A 20,928-nucleotide genomic window follows, 5' to 3' on the forward strand; every position below is an offset into this window, starting at 1 on the left:
AGTGAAGAGCTACTGATATGTGAGTGAATATATCACTGTATCACTGTCATCCCGTTGTTCACTGATTTACTCGAGTGGGCACTAGTAAAGTCTCTATTCCTCCCAGTCCTGAGATTTTAGCAGCCTCTCCTTACTCATCTTTCCCAATGATTGGAGGCTCTTTCAGGGTCAGGGGAATGAGACCGAGTGAATATATATGTGAGTGAATATATATGAGTGAATATATGTGAGCCACTGATATGTGATTGAATATATGTGAGTGAAGAACCTGTAACACTTATCATCACAAAAAGTTGAGCTCTACTCCAAATTAGATAATAATGTGCCCCTCCAAAAATTTCAGTTCTGATCAAAGACATGCCAAGAATTTCAGAGATGGGTAAGTGGATGAGTATAGTGAAACAGTATCTGAAATCAAATAATTATTTTATTTTCAGTCATGAAGTTTATACATCTGGTGGTACCCCAAAGCATGGCATACTGCAAAATCCCACATTTCACACTCTTAAGGAGCTTTTTAAAGACATCTGCTGAACTGCTTTTGGAGTTATCACTGACATCTATTCTCATGATTCTTGAAAGCCTCTAGCTGCTAAGGTGGTTGAATACTAATAGGAATTGATAACCTATTTGTTATAAGTATTGATCTCTTAAGCTCAGCTTACTGAGAAAATTGCCTTTTTCTATGTGTTTTTTTTCCCATTAACTTCATGGTTTTATTTTTTCACTTGACTCATAACTAATAGGATGATCCAGAGCACTGTTAAGCATTAGGGAACTTCATTACTACTTCACTTAACACATGTTGACTGAACTATTTTCTATGTGTGCATCACCACGTTTGAAAAGCCAGAATTGTACAAGAAAGACTTCAGTTTGAAAGGTAAGATGCCCAAACAACTAAATATAAAGCTGTAAGTTTAGAAATGAAAATACTGGTTGGACTTCAAGAATTGTAATATAAATGACCAATGACAGGATTCTTCCTAGTTTTACCTTCCCTAAGGTCGTACCATATCTTCCAATCCCCTTTCAGAGCTAGAGAGGTTAACAGTTCAGAGTTAACTTGGACTGTGCTAAGTAAGCTGTCTACTGAGTTTCTTAAGAACCTTTAAGAACAAGAGTCTGTTTCCTTTTAGTGCTCACAGACCTGTTAATTCCATTCTTTCCCCTGGACAATCATATCCCATTCCCCAGCCCATCTTCTCTTTACCCAACTCTTTCATCCTTCGAGCTTACATGAGTTTTGTTCCTTCAGCACATAAATATTTTTTCTTTTAGCTCTTCTCCTTCACTTGAAACAAACTCCATTTATGGGTAACATTGGTGGAGCTTGGGACAATAACTATCTCAAAGAAAAGATGTATTTAAAAAAAAAGATGTATTTTGACACCATCCGAGGCAAATAAGGACTAGAAGGAAAGGAACTAATGGTTCATGGGAGTCCTTTTTTGTGCTCAGCATTGTATTATTGCAGCCAATTCCATCCTTATATTATCCTTCATTCTTAATTTATTTTGGAAAAAACTGAGGATCATTTTCTGAAAATTGGGGAGGGCATTTCGTTGGACTTTGCCTAACTCGTGATGTTTATTTCTAGTATTGCTTTTGAAAGAACCCAGATGCATCATTCAGAATCCTCTGAAACTCTCAATAAACCTATTTGGGTTCCTATACACCTGGCTCTTGGTAAAGTATGCATTGTTCTAAAGCATTATTATTCAAGATAAACATGGTATTTTATTCAGCAGCATTATTTCTTGGCTTTAATTATAGCACTTACAAAAGTGTTATCTGTGCATAACAAATATATATACATATATATATACACACATCAAGATATTATGCTTACAATGGTTTTTCATAAGCTCTCAAATCACAAACTTTGAAAAATTCCAAATTTAAGAACTTAATTTATAGGGCTAGAGAGACAGTACAGCACGTAAGATGCTTGCTTTGCATGTGGCCGATGCTGGTTTGATCCCTGGCAACACATACCTGAAGTAAGTCCTGAGCACAGCCAGTTGTGACCCAAAAACTGCCCACTTACACACACAACCAGCAACCTAATTGATAAATTAGTTTTGTTGTACAAGCTATTTAACTTCCTAAAAATTATGAGCTGACATTTCACACATGGGTTTTGAATAGGCTGAATAAACTGAATGGAAGGATGATTAGGTTGCCAAAAGATAATACAGATCAGAGAGTAAAATTTAATTACTTCTGTGAGTATATGTTCTGCATAAGATTAAAGTAAGATAATTCCAAGTAAAACATATCCTTCTATTCTAACTAGCATCTCAAAAAAAAACTCCAAACACTGTTCTAATAGTTTCTTTGCCACTTGTCTAATGGTACCAATTAATGAAGCAGTCTTTTCAGAGTCTTCTAGTTTGTTTAGACTTAAGTAGAAGTTTGTCTAAATACTAAGCTTAATTTCAAGTGATACAGTGACCTGAATATAAAATTAACTGGCCTTTTGAAGCAATCATTGTCACTGTCACATTAAGTATACTGTTGGAAAACAATAACGAACTGAAAGACTCTGGGTCTGAAAGTCTTGAAAGGCAATGGACAGAGAATTATTTTAATCTGTATTTTGATTTCATGAACTCATTCTTAGTGACACAAATTTTAATGCACTTTCTACTTCATAAACTTCTTGAGACGAGATTGAGAAAAATCACAAATACCTGGATCATTAGGTCAAACACTTAGGAAGCGATTAGAATATGATAGTTCTATTTAAAATAGCTGTTTAGCTAAATGAATTCCCATAAAAAAATGAGCTGGTGATGGCCATTTCCCATCAGTATACAGTTCCATCCAGTATAGCTACTAATCACAGTGGCCACTAAGTGTAGGATCACACTGGTTTGTCCTTTCTGCCTTGCCACAGGGAGCTTAAGTTTTTTGGGTTACTCCTATCACAGTGCTCCCAGTCCTCTGTGCTTATTTGTAACCTCTTTCTTTGTGTTCTGCTTCCCCAACCAGTCAATTACCTTTATCTCCCAATCAGACTTTGTTAACTTGTAAATATTGTTTTTCTCTTCTCCTTAAGCCCTATGCATAGTTAATTCAGAGCAATGTCCTTTTTGTATAGACACAGGAAGACAGTTAATGCCAAGCTTTTGTAACTTGGGAGTTAATTGACTTTGAGTAATACTGACTCCAGGGCATCTGTCCTCTTAATTTAAGTCTCAGTTGCCTTTACACCTAGCACTCTAAAAGCAGGGTCTCGAGGAAGGAACTGCATGGACCCAGGGCAATCTGTGAGCTAACTTGGCATTGAAATGGGCCAGGCCAATGCACCATAAAGCTAAACTATAAGTTAAAAGCACGGTCATGGATAAATTCTGTCATGATCCAAAAAGTAACAACTAGATTAGGACCCTACTAGGGTTAGGAAAGACTAATCTGGCCTGAGCACTATAGTCTGTGATCTATATAGTGAGATGTCCTCAGGAGAGCCACCCTGTAGGCTTAATGTATCTCTTACTGCTCCATACAAAATAACTAATGTTAATAAATGGAATTAAGATGTTAATTAAGATGTCAATTAAGTTACTGGACTAAAGAAAGGAGAAAAATCCCTATGTGGCATTTCACCCTTGAGCAGATCTCCTGGCCGCAGAAGATCAGGAAGGGCTTTGATATGTTGACTGTGCTACTGGACCTGGGTGTTTTGTTGCTACCCCTAATGCTGGGAGAAATTGGGAGCTGGGGAAAGACTAGAGAGAGTCCAAGGCGGTGAGTCAGAGCACGGAGAGATGAGCGAGGGAGACAGGAGATGGGAATGAGGGGCTTAGTGAGTTTGGAACAGGCATGCGGGGAGAATGGAATAAACAGCAACTGATCACCCACCAGCTTGGCTTTTGTTGGTGAATTCAAACTGAATGTACTACTAATTAAAGGTCTATTCTGGATTAAAAAAACTTGGGCTTGCCAAATGTAACTATCTCTTTAATAATTTTATATTGGTCATATGTTCAAAATGATAACATTTTGAATACACTGGGTTACCAAATCTCTACCAAATCTGTTGAATCTCACCCTTTAAAAGCCCTTAATATGGCTAGCAGACAACAGAAACTTCCCAGGAAGCAGTGTATGTTCTGTTTCTACTGTGCAGTACTAAAAAGGCACGTGCAGGACTCTGGCTGTACTGTGGATAGATACAGACTCATATACCGTCTCACTGGAAAATGAAATAAACCTAAGGATGAATTGTGATTTTTGTTTTTGTTTTTGGGTCAAACCTGGCAGTTCTCAGGTGTCCTCCTGGCTTTGTGCTCAGAGATGAGTCCTAGCAGGGCTTGGGGGACCATATGGGGTGCTAGGGATCGAACCCAGATCAGACTCATGCAAAGCAAGCACCCTACCCACTGTATTAATGTTTCGGCCCTATATGATTTGTGATCTGAATATGCTTAGCTTTTCAGGCAAGGCGTGGATGAATATAAAATCAAATCAAGCAACTGACAAGTAATTTTAAGGCCTTACCTTGTGTATCTGACATGAGGCTTATTTAATTACAAAAAAGTCAGTTTACGTATTTCAACACACACACACACACACACACACACACACACACACACTCTGAACTCAGTTTACCTATGAGAAGTGTTTTTATATAGCTCTATCCCCCAACTCTGCTTAAGGCCCCGGCTCTGTCTATCCCCACTGGAGCCTGAGATGAAATGGAAAGACCTTTCTGAATTAGTGTCTTTGTGTTTAAGTGCTTTCTAAAAATTTCCTTCTTTAACCATCTTCAAAGTGTTCTAAAGTGATATTGATGAAGTCACACCACCCCCAAAGCTTATTAATTCTATCTCCTGGGACACGCAAGCCCAGATGGGTCTTCTGGTCTCCACACAGCATATGCAGTAAACAGAAATTTAATTTTTCTAGATTTCTCTTTCACTTCATTGGAAGATTTTTTGTTTCTTTCTATTTCACACCCGGCTAATAAATCCTTTACCATTTGGGGCACGAATTACTGGGAATTTGACTTTATAAGTCAACCTCTGAGGATTGAAGAATCAGATTTATTCATCTTTCTGTTTTATAATCTGCCTGTTGGTGAGCCCATGTAAGAATCTATTTTGGTCTATTGTAAAGGATGCCAGCCTTTTGAATCCTGCCTCATAAATTTCTGTGTTTCTATGTTTAGTTTTTTTCTTTGGGGGGGGGGCTTTTTGGGTCACACCCAGTGATGCACAGGGGTTACTCCTGGCTCTGCGCTCAGGAATTACTCCTGGCCATGCTCAGGGGACCATATGGGATGCTGGGAATCGAACCTGGGTCGGCTGCGTGCAAGGCAAATGCCCTATCCACTGTGCTATTGCTCCAGCCCCGATGTTTAATTTTGATCTGGGGCTAAAATTGCAATATAGAAACTTTCAGCTCTTTGTATACCTGCTAATCTTTATTTATTTATTTATTTATTTATTTATTTATTTATCCAATTACTGTGAGCTATACAGTTACAAAGTTGTTCATGGTCAGATTTCAATCATACAAAGTTCTAATGCCCACTCCTCCACCATGTACATTTCCCACAACCAATGTCCCCCTACCCAGCCTGTCTCTATAGCAGGCTTGCTCTCTGTCTCTGTATCCCTCCCTCCTCTTCTGGGCATTATCATTTGCAATACAGTTACTGAGAGGTTATCATATTTGTTCCTTTATCTACTTTAAGCACACAGTTCTCATCTTCAGATTAATCACCAACAATGTATGGTAAAAATTTTAAGGTCTTGGATCAGAGGGACAACACAGGGGTTAAGGTGTCTGCCATGCCTCTAACTCCCTGCCCCCATAGTGCCGGGGGTGGAGGTAGGGGACACTCCTGAGCGCACAGCCAGGAACAGCCCTTTCCGAGCAACTGTGTATGGGAGGGACACTCTCAAATAAGCAAAGTCTCAGAAGTGTAACTTAATGAAGATACTCACAATCCGAACAAGCCAGGACAAGGTGGACGTTCCTGTTGAGTAGTGAGTATTATAGTGGTAGGGCGGGCTCTGGTCATCTTCCCATGTCTCGTAGCGCTCTGCGTAAAACACAGCTCTCTTTGGATTCAACGCACCAATGGGCTATTAAAACAAATGAAGAACATTTAAGAACTAAACTAAAAAGTTTAGTTGCTATATTAAAAAAGAATCATAGAAAATTAGTTGCTACATTAAAATACAGCAATGGTATAACTCTTTATTCTGAAAGTCACTGTCACTGTCACCCTGTTGCTCATTGATTTGCTCGAGCGGACACCAGTAACGTCTCCATTGTGAGCGACTTGTTACTGTTTTTGGCATATCGAATACGCCACGGGGAGCTTGCCAGGCTCTCCCGTGCAGGCAAGATGCATTATTTATTTACTTTAACCACAAAGTATAAATTATTTTGTATATTCAGATCTGATTTTGCCTTTAATTACAAATCATTATTACACTTGATAAAATAACCCAAGATAATGATTTATGTAGACATGGTTTCTGTATTTTACTAAAAATTTCAGCAAACTGCATTACCAGGGTTAAAGTGGTGTTAACTATTAAGATAAGAATCAGTATTTTATGATGTTTTCCTCCTTACTTAACAACAGTCATTTAGCGTAAGCATAGGATATCCAATGAGGATAAGGTGAAGCAGTTGACCGATATTAGAGTAAACACTGCCTGAATTACCTGCTCTCAAGAGTGTGAAAGGGAATAATCACCCACATGGAATAGCTGTTGGAATGTCAGGATCATTATATTATTACACTGATGGAGCATGAATCTTTTTCAAGTCAAATTACACAACTTAGGCTGAAGGAAGTACTCTAGACAATTTGAACTAGAAAGCACTTGCTGAGGTCATAAAACCTTCCCTATCAGTACTACGTCACTTTCAATTACAAGGGCAGATTCTACAACAGAACCTACATTACATTTCTCAAAATATAAAATATACATATATAAGTAGTCAACAAAAAATATGTGGATCACTGTTTCAGATTTCTTATAACATCTACCTCTAACAATTTCTAGGATTTTAAATAGCAAACTACCTTAAGCTTTTGTTTTGATTCTGGTTTAATGGGACATGGCGTCCACTCTTAAGACTCGTAGCTAAGCTATTTTGCTTCAGATTGCATACTATGCAAACAACATGTTTACAGGGAAAATAAAAGATGAATACTAAGTATGATATACAACTCCTTTATTTCAAAATTTAATATTACTAGTTAACTATAAAGTTTCCCCCAAGGCTTAATTTTAACAAGAGAGGTAGTAGAGAATTAGTGTTTCAGTGGGACAAATAATGATACACAAGAGGGAAAGATTCATTTATAAATTGCTTGTAAGCTTTTTCTTTTGGTCTCCAGGGACTAATTCAAAGAACACAATGATGTCAGGAGTTAAAAGTCTGTTAGAATTTCCATAATAAACTCCTATTTGCGAGGGTCCTTATTCTGAATATAAAAATTATTTGCATATTGTGTGCACTTTTTATTTAACTTAATTATAACCTAACAAAGACTAAATAACATAATTTTTTAAACTCTGTTTTAAATATATCCTTAAAACTTTTTAAGATTTCAATTTTATTTTGGTTAAATCTCACTGATTATCGCTCATATTTTTACATGTGAAAAATGGAACTATAATTTCATTAACTGTTATGTAAAATAATAATATTTAAAAAATGAGGGAGCAAATTGTAATTGTAGTGGAGTACACGTGAGTTATATAACTAAAAAAATAAGTCATTAATTTAGGGTTGTCAACATATTTTATACATTTTACATACACAGACATGCATTTAGTAGCTGAATAAGCATCATATTTTTCAAAGCATTTGGCATGTTTTATACTTTGCTCTATTTTATATATTAATAGATCTTTCACATGCATAAAATAATTGCTCAACCTCTAGGGAATAGTTTAATTTGTTATTGTTTAGTCAGGATGCCCTCACAAAATGTTCTTATGTTTTCCTTTGATCTCTTCCAACCTTTTGATAAAGGACTTGTTTCATTCAAGTTTTACCAAAGTCATTTTACTTGTCTTTTACAGAATAAACCTTTGTAGAAAGAGCTTCAATGCATTAAAATCCATATTAATAACTAGCTGAGACATGTCTCATTTTGAAATATTTAAGCCTGTTAGAAATAAATTTTGTAAAACAGAATGGAAATGATTTGATGTGTACTCATCAGCATCATTTTTTGTTGCAAAGAATCAACAAGCAAAACCTTCTGATGGAAAAATGATCCAAGTGTCCATTAGGGACATGAGGATATATCATCAATAGATGATGTATTCCACACTTCCATACAAGAAAGTATGAATGGAATATCAACATATAAAATTATTGTCAATCTTTATCATGATCATCATGTATGTATCATTGAATCACTTGTATGTATGAATTGAGATGGGTGTCAGTCGTTTTCCTTTTGAAATTTGAGCAATTAATACAATGTCAGTTCTATCTAAGTTTGGCAAATCAATAAGGTAAGAATTCCAGTGTAAATGTGTACTTTGTTAGACTTATCAATTTATTTTGCAATATACCTCATGGTTATTTCCTGTTTATTTTTTACTTGAACTGTATCCTTTCTTTTATTTCATAATAGCGGTTACATGTAATGGAACTAGTACATGTAATGGAACCAATGTAATCCTTGTAATACACTTTGGAAAATTATGATTAGAATACATTTAGCATATTTTTCTATTTTATAAAACCTTACATTTCTATTTTCTATTTTATAAACCTTAGCAAGTGATGTTTGTGGAATAAGTCTGTACATTAACCAGGATAGGCAAAAATAAACAATACAATTTTTAAATAAAATTATACAGTGGATAAGTTAAACTGTCAGAGTCATTAAAACTACTTTAGAGAACACAAAGGTCAGAGGTTGATTTTTATAAATAAACTTTAAAATGTGAACAAACCTGAGGACCTCAAATGTGACCATTTGAGTCATGGTCAATGATATTAAACCAGATTACAAGCATTGGGTCACACCCAGTGATGCTCAGGGCTTATTCCTGGCTCTGTGCTCAGGGATTAGTCCTAGAGATGCTCAGGGGGCCATATGCAGTGCCCATATGAATTGAAACAGGGTCAGCCCAATGCAAGGGAAATGCCTTAATCCCTGTACTATTTCTCCTGCCTCAAGATCTCAATTTTGTGAAAAAAGAATTAGGGAGAAATCATAGTTCTAATTAAAGTAATAATACTGAATTCTTATTTACTTAAAATCTTGAAATTAGGCACGTTGCTAATAGAATGTTTCTAATATATACTGGTGTGTTCAAAGATTAACTATTATTTTAGCAATTGCTAATGATAATAGATAACTGCATAAGATACCATCCTCACATTCATTTTCTAGACTGAGAAGTTTCTGACTTGGGCAAGGTATTATGATGAACCTCAATTCATGATAAGAAACAAGTACCTCGATTTCTACTCTTTTTCTAACACTACATTACTTTTTCATTGCAAATTAGAAAATGTTGATCTTGATGAGTTTTTATTACCATCTACTTAATACTCTTCTATCAGAGATTCTCAGAAATGAAACTTATAGTCTTGCTGCATTATATTATAGATGAGGACAACAAAGAAAAGTCATATCAAAATTACCTTGTTCGTGCCTACACTTTTTACAGAATAAGATAAAACCTTGTGCTAAACACAGTCAAGGTGAGTAATACTGATTGATTTGGTTTCTCATTAATATTTTTTTAGTTCTCTCAACATATGTTAAAAACATGTCTGAGTTTCTAACATTTCTAAGTCATCATTCAATATAATAATCAAGGGGCTTAAGGGGCTGGAGTGATAGCACGGCAGGTAGGGTGCTTGCTTTGCACACTGCTGACCTGCGTTCAATCATCAGCATCCCATATGGTCCCCTGAGCCCTGCCAGAAGTATCCCTGAGCACTGTCGGGTCTGGCCTCTAAGCCAAAAACAAATAAAAATAATAATTAAGGAGCTTGAAAATACTTCAGAAAGATTTCTAGAATACTTGCCTTTAATGTTATTTATTCAATCATGAGTCACATATCATCATAACATTCTCAGCTATGACAATATAAATTTATATCTACAGATGATTATTGTGCTCAAGTAAATTTTTTACCCCACCCCCTTCTTATCTAACTTCAACTCATTCTTCAGGAAGCAGCTCAAATTTCATCTGTGAAGCCTTATATGACACCATCTGGGAACAGTTAGGTCAGTTTGTAACTTCTTTTATCTAGTAGACTAACCCTTCAGGAGATTATCCCATTTGATTCACCTCTGGATTCTCAGCACCTAATACAGTATTTGAATTCTTTCAGATGTGTAATAAGTGAGAAATGAATGAAGACAGATGGATCTGATGATACCATATTTTACACTTCCATGTGAAGCCTTAGGCAAAATCAAAGCAAACTATATTTACAGAAACATAATAAAGGGCTAGTTTCCTCAAAAATGGTTCTTAACAAATAGTAGGAGTAATGAAGAGTGTAGATGAGAGCATACAGTGTAATAATGGGGGCATGCCTAGATTACCTGTGATTCCAGTGTATTGGGAGGATAAAAAGAGAGAAGGAAGAGAATCAAGAAGGTAAGAAAATAGATAAAAAGGAAAGTAACTGCGGAATACGGGCTACAGGTCTTGGGTAGAGGAGTGGTATATCTATATATACAAAGCCCAGAATCAACAACACTGAAAATATAAAATCCAAATTACAACTACCAAACTTTAAAATGTGCCTGTGAGCTAGCAGGTTTCAATGTGGGGGGGGGGGGGCAGGCCGGGAGGGTGGTGGGACTGGTGCTAAGATATTTTATGTCTAAAATTCAACTATCAATAACCTTGTAAACAACAGTTCTTTAAATAAATAAATTTTAAAATAAAGAGTAATTCCTGGAGATGCAAAAAATATATAGTAGAAATGACATTTGCACTTATATGTTCATTGCAGCACTGTTTACAATAGTCAGAATCTGGAAAAAACCCGAGTGCCTAAGAGCAAATGACTGGTTAAAGAAACTTTGGTACATCTACACAATAGAATACTATGCAGCTGTTAGAAAAGATGAAGTCATGAAATTTGCATGAAAAGTATCATGTTAAGTGAAATGAGTCAGAAAGAGAGGGACAGACATAGAAAGACTGCACTCATTTGTGGAATATATAGTAACAGAATGGGAGATAACCCCCAAGGATAGTAGAAATAAGTACCAGGAGGTTTGCCCCACAGCTTGGAAGCTGGCCTCACATGCTAGGAAAAGACAGCTCAGATAGAGAAGGGACCACTGAGTAAAGGGTGTTTAGAGGGCCCACTCTGGATGAGAGATGTGTGCCGAAAGTAGACTATAGACTGAGCATGATGGCCATTTAATACTTGCATTGCAGACCACAACACCTTAAAGGAGAGACAGAGTAAAAGATAATGTACCTGTCACAGAAGTGGAGGGGGGGAGGATGGGGGGACATGGCGAAGGAATTGGAGGGATACTGGGAACACTGATGGTGGAGAATGGGCAGTGGTGGAGAGATGGGCACTCGATTATTGTATGACTGAAATGTAAGCACAGAATTTTGTAAGTCTATAAATGTACCCCATGGTGATTCATTAAAAAATAAAAAGATAAAACAACTAAAAAAAGAGTAATGAGCAGTTTAATAAAATAAGTGAATTTAATGAGATGAAGAGAGAACTTAGGTGAAACTCAGTATATGTAGGAAAAAAAATCACACCAGCTGTTATGATGTGATGTGTATCTTTCCTACATCTGGGCTAGCATTCATTTCTCTGTCCTTTCTTATACTTCTTTCCAAGTCTTGCTCTACCTTGCTCAGGTGGGTGACTCCATTTATATGACTCCCTGAATAGTACATCCTCAGACAACAGCATTCTCTCCATGCAGCTGGACTCCTGACGTCTCACGACTGAGAGCAGAGGCTGACTGTGAGAATAATGCCATGAAGGAGAGTAGCGGGGAGCTGTGTCCCCTGACAGCAGCACATTTAATCCAAGTTTCCTGGGACATTCACCCTACCCCTACATTTCTTTACAGTTACTCAGACATATTAAAATGTGGTATTTAAAATTTAAAGGAAGTTTAGGTTGATCTTCCATTACTTGTAACAAAGAGTTACAAGTTCAATGATAATTCTTAATGTCAAAGAAAAATAAATTCCATTCATTAAGTTGTTAAAAATTAAGCTCCAAATTGGCCATGGTATTGAAAGACGGTATATCATACTACTGTTGATAGGAGTATGTTTGTGTATCTCTCTGTCTATCTATCTATCTATCTATCTATCTATCTATCTATCTATCTATCTATCTATCTATCTATCTATTTGTCTGTCTATCTAAACAATATCCTATTATGTAACCTCTTAGTTTGGGCTGGAGCGATAGCACAGTGGGTAGGGCATTGCCTTGCACGAGGCCGACCCAGGTTCGATTTCTCTGCCCCTCCTGGAGAGCCTGGCAAGCTACCGAGAGTATCTTGCCCACACGATAGAGCTTGGCAAGCTACCCATGGTGAATTAGATATGCCAAAAACAGTAATAACAAGACTCACAATGGAGACATTACTGGTGCCCACTCGAGCAAATTGATAAGTAATGGGATGACAGTGATACAGTGATACAGTGAACCTCATGGCTTAATGTTTTTTAAAACTACACACTTGATTTTGATCCAAGAAATTAGAGAATATTCATCTCAGAACTTTTTTCTTTTTTGGGGGGTGGAGGAATTGTCTGTTTGTTTTGGAGCCACACACAACAGTGCTCAGGGCTTAATCCTGATAGCACTCAGGGGACTGTATGTGATATTAGGGTCAAGAATAGGGTAAGTGCAAGGTAAGTACCTTAGTCCTATACTGTCTCTCCATTCCACTATATATTTATTGAAATGGCAAGAAGCAAGGCAAAAACCTCAAATTGGAATGAGTCTAAATGTCTTATCAATGATGATAGTCATACTGTTATTTACTATGAAGCTTAATCAAGAAGGCTATCATGAAAATATTTCAGGGTAGATTTATTCTTATTGAAAGAGTGTCTGCTAAGTGTTAACAAATTATTCTAGCTTCCTAAATAGGATAAAACAGTTCTGATGAAACTTGATTTCAAATATATGTGAGTATATGTGTTCCAACTATGTGTATGCATACATGTGCCATCTGCCTGTCTACAGAGGCAGAAACAAATAATAACGATCGCCATATATTAAGCAAATGAGAAAATACCAGAAAAAATGTTCTCCTGACAAATAAATAATACAAAGCAATAAGATTGAAGCAACTGAGAAGACAGTCATAGGATATTTAGAAGTAAGAGAATTCAGTATGGAGGAGGAAGCTAGTACAAGGGCTGGGAATGAATGGGTGACATATATTGGGGGCTACAGGGGGAGGTGAGCTGTCTGATATGTGCCAAAGTAGATAAGAAAAAGGTTTTATAAGATTCAGTGACAAAACAGGTAGAGGCATATTGGCTTTGTAGACCATGGTGATGAAATACAGCTTCTGCTAAATCACTGAGTGATTTAAAGCAGAAGAAAACAAGATATCTGTTAGACTTCAGGAAGGTACTGCCAAATTTTTGTTTCTTTGAGAAGGGATTATAAGCAATATAAATTATCAGCACCAGTATTGGAATTGAAAAAGTTTCTGCTGAAAAAAAAATTACCATATAACATTATAAAATTCCTAAAAATCACATAGCATGAATGTATTTTTGCTAAAAATTTTCACAGAAAAGATTCTAAAGTTTATATACAAAATTGGAATAAAGTTCTAGCTTTGTTAACACCTCTGGGGAGTGACAATAATGAGGACTTTTAATGCTTTGTCAGTTTTACTGTAAGATTAAAAACTTGGGTCAACTTAAGTTGATAATTTTTGATTGCTTCTTAAATTATGTGATCCAGAAATATCTTTAAAGAATTTTTAAAGCTTTAATAAACAAAATTATAATGACTTAGTCATTATTTAGCAAACAATAAAGTCAATATAGTACCAAGTAAAATTTCTGCCATCAATTTTCCCTGGTATAGGAATCACCACTTATTAAAACAAGATAAATGGCAATTATGAAGGATTAAAAAAGACAAATCCAGGAGGTGAGATATTTTATAGGAGACTAATATACTCTCTTCAGTAAGTTAGTATATCACAGAAACAGGGTTGTAGCGGTGGGGAGAAAGTCCATCTTAAACAGACACTCTAGAAACAAGAATGAGATGTATTGTGCAATACTTAACAGATTTCTGACTTGAACAAATCAAATTTTAAAAACATAATAGAGATAGCTGGAAGAATTGTGATTATGTGCATAGTGTAGAATAATATCAGGGAATTATTAAAAGCTTGTTAAGTGTGATGATGGTACTTTGATTACATAGGAAACATATGTTGCATATTAAAACATTTGTTGCATATTAAAGTACTATGAATAAAGTCTAATATCTTTAATTTGCCTTAAGACATTTCAACGACACAAAAATAATAAAAGTGCTAGTAATTATATCATCTAATGTATTGTATAAGTGAAAACTATAATTGGTACTTTCACAGAACCAAAAAATAAAAATAATATAAAATTTTCATGTCCCTCCTAGGATGCTTATGTTTGACGTTATTTTCACAGAGAAGAATGTTAGGGTTTTCTTGTTTGTTTTTTGGGCCTCACTCAGTTGTGCTCAAGGCTTATGCCTTTAATCATTATATAAGCTTCACCTAACTATTAAACACTTTCCTTATTCTTTAGGGATGATGTAATGAAGTATGAAAAAAGGGAAGTGCGGGCCAGAGAGAGAGAGGACAATGGGAATGGCAGCTGCGTTGCATGTGTCCAACCCAGATTTGATCCCAGGATCCCGTGTGGTCCCCCGAGCCCCGAGCTTAGTGCCAGGAGTACGCCCAACACCTCGGGGTGAGAACCCAAACCAAAATAAAACAAAAAGTAAATTAAATAAGTAAAAGGAAATATTAAGATTTGTATTTTACTACCTATAATTGTGTGCATTTATTTTTATACAGGTAATAGTGCAAACACAATCAATTGTGCTGTGAAGAAAGAAACATTCAACCAAAGTTGCACTTTGATTTGCAGGATTCGTTAGCGTCTCCTACAGGTCTATGCAAGGTGCAAGCTGAACCTTTAGAGGGCAGAGTGACTGACTCAATGCATTTCTCTGGTCTTTCTGCTCATACCTGACATGACAGTCCACAGCACAGGGCACACCTGAAAGGTTCAGGGCATCTTGAAGAAAAATTCACCTTTTCTTAAAAAAAAAACCTTTTATTTTAGAATACAAGTGAATGTTTACTATACAAAATGAACGCCTTAATGTTTCAAGTGCATTAAGGCATGACAAAGAGAAGGCTATTGTACTCCTTTACCAAAATTTCACTTTCACTCCTCCCTCCCCCTCCCCAATTATTATAACTTGAGATGGGGTGGGTCCCACAGGTGACATTTAGGGACTATCTCCAGCTCTGAACACAAAAGTGATCTCTGGCAGTTTTCATGGAATGATATGTGGTGGCGGAGATTTGAACTAAGGTTGCAGTTGTGTGCAAAGCAATAGCCTTATCTCCTATCCCAGCTCTCTGGTGGGCCTACTCCCTACTAATTATGAAAAATGTCCTGGCCAAATGGTGTCAGAATAAACACTCTAAATAAAAACAAGTCCTTTAAAGATAACTATCTCCAATATTATTTCTTGGCATAGGTGATGTTCATGGTATGGATTGGTGTGGTTCAAAATCCTCATACTGAATGCCGACTGGTTCAGCCTTTTTGGAGAACAATAAGGACGTTTCTCAAAAAACTAGAAATTGAGTTCCCATTTGACCCAGCAATACAACTTCTGGGAATATACCCTGTGGGGCGGGGTGGAGGGGCAAAAACGCACAGCAGAAACACCTTCTGCACTCCTATGTTCATTGCAGCACTATTCACCATAGCCAGAATCTGGAAACAATCTGAGTGCCCAAGACTTGTTGTTACTGTTTTTGGCATATCAAATATGCCATAGGTAGCTTGTCAGGTGCTGCTGAGTGGGAGAGATACCCTCGGTAGTTTGCTGGGTTCTCTCAGAGGGACAGAGGAATTAAAGACAGGTCGGCAAACACCCTACTCGCTGTGCTATCGCTTGAAGTCTAATATCCATGGCCATGGATATCAGGGGTTAGGAGGATTGGTCAATGGTTGGAACAAGAGATAGAGGGAGAAAAAGAGAGACAGAGAGAGTGACAGAGAGAAGAGAGAGGGGCAGAGAGAGGAGAGAGAGAGAGGGAGAGAGAGAGAGGGGGAGAGAAAAGAAAGAGTACCTACCATAGAGGCAGGTAGGATAGGAGGTACGGGGTGATGGGAGGGAACCTGGGGACACTGGTGCTGGGAAATGTACAGTGGTGGAGGGATGGGTGTTGGAATACTGTATGACTGAAATCCAATCATGAACAGCCTTGTAAGGGTTTATCTCACTGTATTCAATAAAAAGGTTCAAAAACAAAAAGGCAGAAACATAGAGGAAGAAAAAACAAAAATAAGAACAAAATCCCTAAATTATTTCCCAGACAGCTAGAGCCTAACTACCATTTTTAATTTCAACAAAAACAATGGCAGGCCTTGCACATACCACACATCCTTTCTTGAAACCAGGGAACTGATTTAAAATATTGAAAACATCATCTCATTCATTGCTTTAGACAAATTACAAAGACTAAGATATAGTTTGGAAGGGCATCCAAGCACCTGAGGACTTGGTGTTGAATTTCCTTGGGTATGAGCTTAATCTGAGGTTCCCTAACCAGGATGTTTTAGTTCATGATTACTGCAATTCTTTCCCACACTTTTGGCTATTTTACTTCTCACTTTTTCAACAAAAGTGCCACGTATCTTAAATACTTCAGCAGAAGATACTATATCAGAATCTGTTTCTGAGCACTAGATTTGTGTTGGTTTTACTAAATGAAGATCCCTCTAAAATCTTAAGCCATTAGTGGATAAGTCTCATTCATAAAATAAAACAAAGGCTTGTTCTCACATTTCATAGCCTTCAAAGCTATAACATCTGTAACACGGCCAAACTGAGGATACAGGGGTAGGAAGGGAGGAGGGGAGGGAAGGAAAAGAAAGAAACAGTGAAAGGGGAAAGAAGGGAAGGAAAAAGAAAGAAAAGGAGGGAAGGAAAGAAAGAATGAGAGAGGAAGGAAAAAAATAAAATAAAAAGAGAGGAAAAAAGAGTGGAAGGTAAAAAAAGAAAGATGGAATGAATGAATAGAACTATTAATCTTGGGCTGGAGCGATAGCACTGTGGGTAGGGCACTTGCCTTGCACAAGACTGACCCAGGTTTGAGTCCCAGCATCCCATATGGTCCCCAGAGCACTGCCAGGAGTAATTCCTGAGTGCATGAGCCAGGAGTAACTCCTGTGCATCGCCGGGTGTGACCCAAAAAGCAAAAACAAAAAAAAAAAAAACAAAAAAAAACCTATCAATCTTCATAAGTTCTAAACCTAGTGCCTCTTAGTCTTTTCTGCTTGTAAGGTATCATTACTCTGGGAAATCAAAACAGTACCTAACAACTGTCAATAAATACATTGCCTTAACATAGTACTTCTCATTCAATGTCACAATACAAGCATGGCTGACAAATTCTTTTTTTTTTTAACATTGGGTTATATGTCAAGGAACTAGTTAACATATTTATAAAAAGGAACCTTTTCAATTTGGGAATATATTTTTCCACTGTTGGTGTGGTAAATGATTCAATTTAAATATTCACAGTTTTCTCCAGCATGATACAATCACAGGTGATCTCCTGATAGACATAGTTGTTTCAGCTTTATTATTAGTTCTTAGCTCAAACATAAGTACTGGCTAGATTATATACTACAGGAATTAAAATGAATCATACTTTAGGTTTACTTAAGATGTAAAGGGAGATAGAAATATCTGTAGAAACTTTCGCTGCATTGCCCAGCAAAGCATCACACACCTTAGCCATGCAAACCCTTCTCTCTGTGCGATACAGACATTTGGCAGTGACAACAGTAGAAAGTTGGACAGTGTTCACACTTCAGTGCATCTATTTGCATTCTCACATTCTGAAGCCTCAAGGCATTATCACTTCCTTCTCTTAAATGGCATAATAATTTGGGAAAATGGTTATGCTTATCATCATCTGTCAGTCAAACAACTTCAGTGTTAACAAAATTTATTTTTTCCACTCAATGAATGGGCGTGGGTGCGTGTAATGTCTTACACGCATGTCAGTATTAGCTGGACTTGCCTTTGTGATGAAACTATTTCATTTATAAGAGGGCATGACTGGGAAATAGGAAAATACCACTTACACTTTAATGAGTAAAGGATGCAAGTTTCATGTGAAAGTCATGTAACCACTGTAATTTAAGAGAAAAGTGTATGCAATTAAGGAAACCGATAATATATGCCATGTTCTAAGATAGATTTCACCACTATGAAAAATTTGGTAAATGAGAGGAAGATACCTCTATACCCTCTGTTGACTGAGTATTAAAAGATACATCAATCACAGATTATTTCATTTGTAGCCCATATCAAAGTTACATAAAAATTATCTCTGTAAATAAAGCTTGACCTTATGATTTCTAATCAAATGAGCACTTTAATTGTTCAGTTAAATGAGCTAAGGAATAATAAAGTATTATAAATATAATAAATTTTAAATTTAAATAAATGCATATTTCCAAGTGCCAACAAACATTAATTTAACTTTAGGTTTTTGATATTTAAGGTTTCTATAATTTAATAATTGAATAAAATAAAAAATTAAATAAATGAAAAGTCATTGCATATTTGCTTTTACTTGTGTTAGAAAAGTTAAATATTAAACTTTAACTTGATTTTCATTGATATTAAAGACAGTGAATCATTAGCTAACAAATTATGGAAATTTGCTTTTGGTTACTAGTCACTGCATGCCATGCCCATGTAATGGGTATAATAATAAATAATTTCTTACATTACTGCATTTAATAACTTCTTGCTACGTGGGGGGGAAATACACGCATAGGTACTCATGAGCTGTTTTTGTCTCTGTGCCCTGGAGATATTTGGGGGACCGTATTTGGAATTGGGAATAAACTGGGGTCAGCAGCATGTAAGACAAGAACCTTACCTCTTATACTCTTGCTCTGGGCTAAATTTAGTGATTTAAAAAACTTTATTTTGCAAACACTATCTCCTTATTTATTTATTTGGTCTCTAAATGTTGCTAGGAATTATTACTTGGGTTTCAAACCAATGTTTGGAAAGACTTCTTTTGTTACAATTTTTTAAGTGTTCCTGATTCATCAAATTGCCCAGTCCCTAATATCATCAAATTACCCAGTTCTTCCTAAAGCTTTTGGAGAAAATTTTTCATTAAAATTTTATTTGTGTGCTATTTAACTTGAAATGGAACTTTAAGATATCACCTCAAATCTGAAATGGGCACGCAGAAAAAAAGTATAGAAACAACTAGTGTTGGCATGGATGTGGCAGAAATGGACCCTCATCCACTGTGATGAGAATGTTGACTGATTCAATCTCTGGAAAATAATATAGATTCTTCTCAAAAATACTGACTTAAAACTTCACCGATGAGCAATTCTGCTTCTCAGAATCTACCCAAAGGCACTATTTCAAAAAGGTATTTGTCTTCTGATGTTCACTGCAGCACTGTTTAGAAGAGCCAAGATCTAGAAACAACTTGTGTCTAAGAACAGATGACTTGACAAAGAAAACTGAAATACATTCAGGAATATACAAAGAGGAATATACACCCAGGGATACTACTCAGCTATAAGAAAATAGGAAATCATGCAACTTGACCTTGTGTAGATGGAACTGGAGGATATCATGCTGATATAAAGTCAGTCGAAGGAGAGGCACAGACACAGAATAGTTTCTCAAATGGACCACAGTATGGGGGTAGCAAGGGGTCAAAGACAACAAAACTTGAGAACTGGTTTACAGAACTGAGCTTGCCAAAGGCAAGGGGTGAGTGTGGTTGGGAGGGTAACCTGAGATAACTGTGAAGGGAATGGGATAAGCTGCTGTTGAATGTAGTGGAATGTTAAACCCTATTACTAACAGTACTGTAAATCACAATGCCTAAAATTAAAATAAGAAAGAAATAAAAAGAAAAGCAGACTTTTATACCACTGATATTCAATTATGACCCTGGAAATACCGCCCCCCCCCCCCCCCCCCCCCGCTCCAGATGTATGGACAGTTAATTAATGACAAAGGAGCTAGGTATTGGGAAAACTGAATAGCTACATGCAAGACAGGAAAACTGATCATTATCACATCACCATACACAAAGATTAATACACAATGTATTAAAGATATATGTACTGAATCCAAATACATAAAATGCATTGAGGAAAACACAGGCAGAATTTTCCATGAGTTCAACCTCTGAAGTTTCTTCAATGAATGACTCAACTCCACTGGCAAAGAAAAATAAACAAATGGGACTACATCAAACTACAGCCTTGTATGTATGTGCCTAGACTCTAGTTCAATGCCCGGCACAGCATGGATGCATAGCTCAGTGCAGCCCTGGAGACTCCCAAAGACGGCTGGCTGGCTCTAGTGAGCCTCAGCATTGCAGGGACTGAACAGAACTGCATCCCTGGACCCAAGTATTGAACCTCCAGCCTGGTTACCATACATATGGCTGAAAGAAAGAAAAATACATCTTCCTGAAAGAGAGTATTTGCTAATCTTATATCTGGATAAAAATCAAAATATATAAAATATTCACAAAGCTCAGCAATAACAAAAACCCTAACAATACCATAAAAAAAAAGGAAGAGGAAGGGCTGGAGCAACGTACAATGGTAGGGTGCTTGCCTTGCACGCAGC

The 20,928-nt window shown here is 36.6% G+C and overlaps 1 protein-coding gene across 5 annotated transcripts in view; it reads right to left on the reverse strand.

The window, feature by feature from the left end:
* The window catches only part of NBEA (neurobeachin), a 625,086-nt gene that overhangs the window by 78,827 nt on the left and 525,331 nt on the right, over positions 1-20,928 (reverse strand). For all 5 annotated transcript variants that reach the window (XM_055142057.1, XM_055142054.1, XM_055142047.1 and 2 more), the window contains one exon: positions 5,958-6,098. In XM_055142057.1, the coding sequence (XP_054998032.1) occupies positions 5,958-6,098 (141 nt within the window). The remainder of the gene's footprint in view (positions 1-5,957; positions 6,099-20,928) is intronic.

This window comes from Sorex araneus, chromosome 1 (assembly GCF_027595985.1).
Source record: "Sorex araneus isolate mSorAra2 chromosome 1, mSorAra2.pri, whole genome shotgun sequence".
Lineage (NCBI taxonomy): Eukaryota > Metazoa > Chordata > Mammalia > Eulipotyphla > Soricidae > Sorex > Sorex araneus.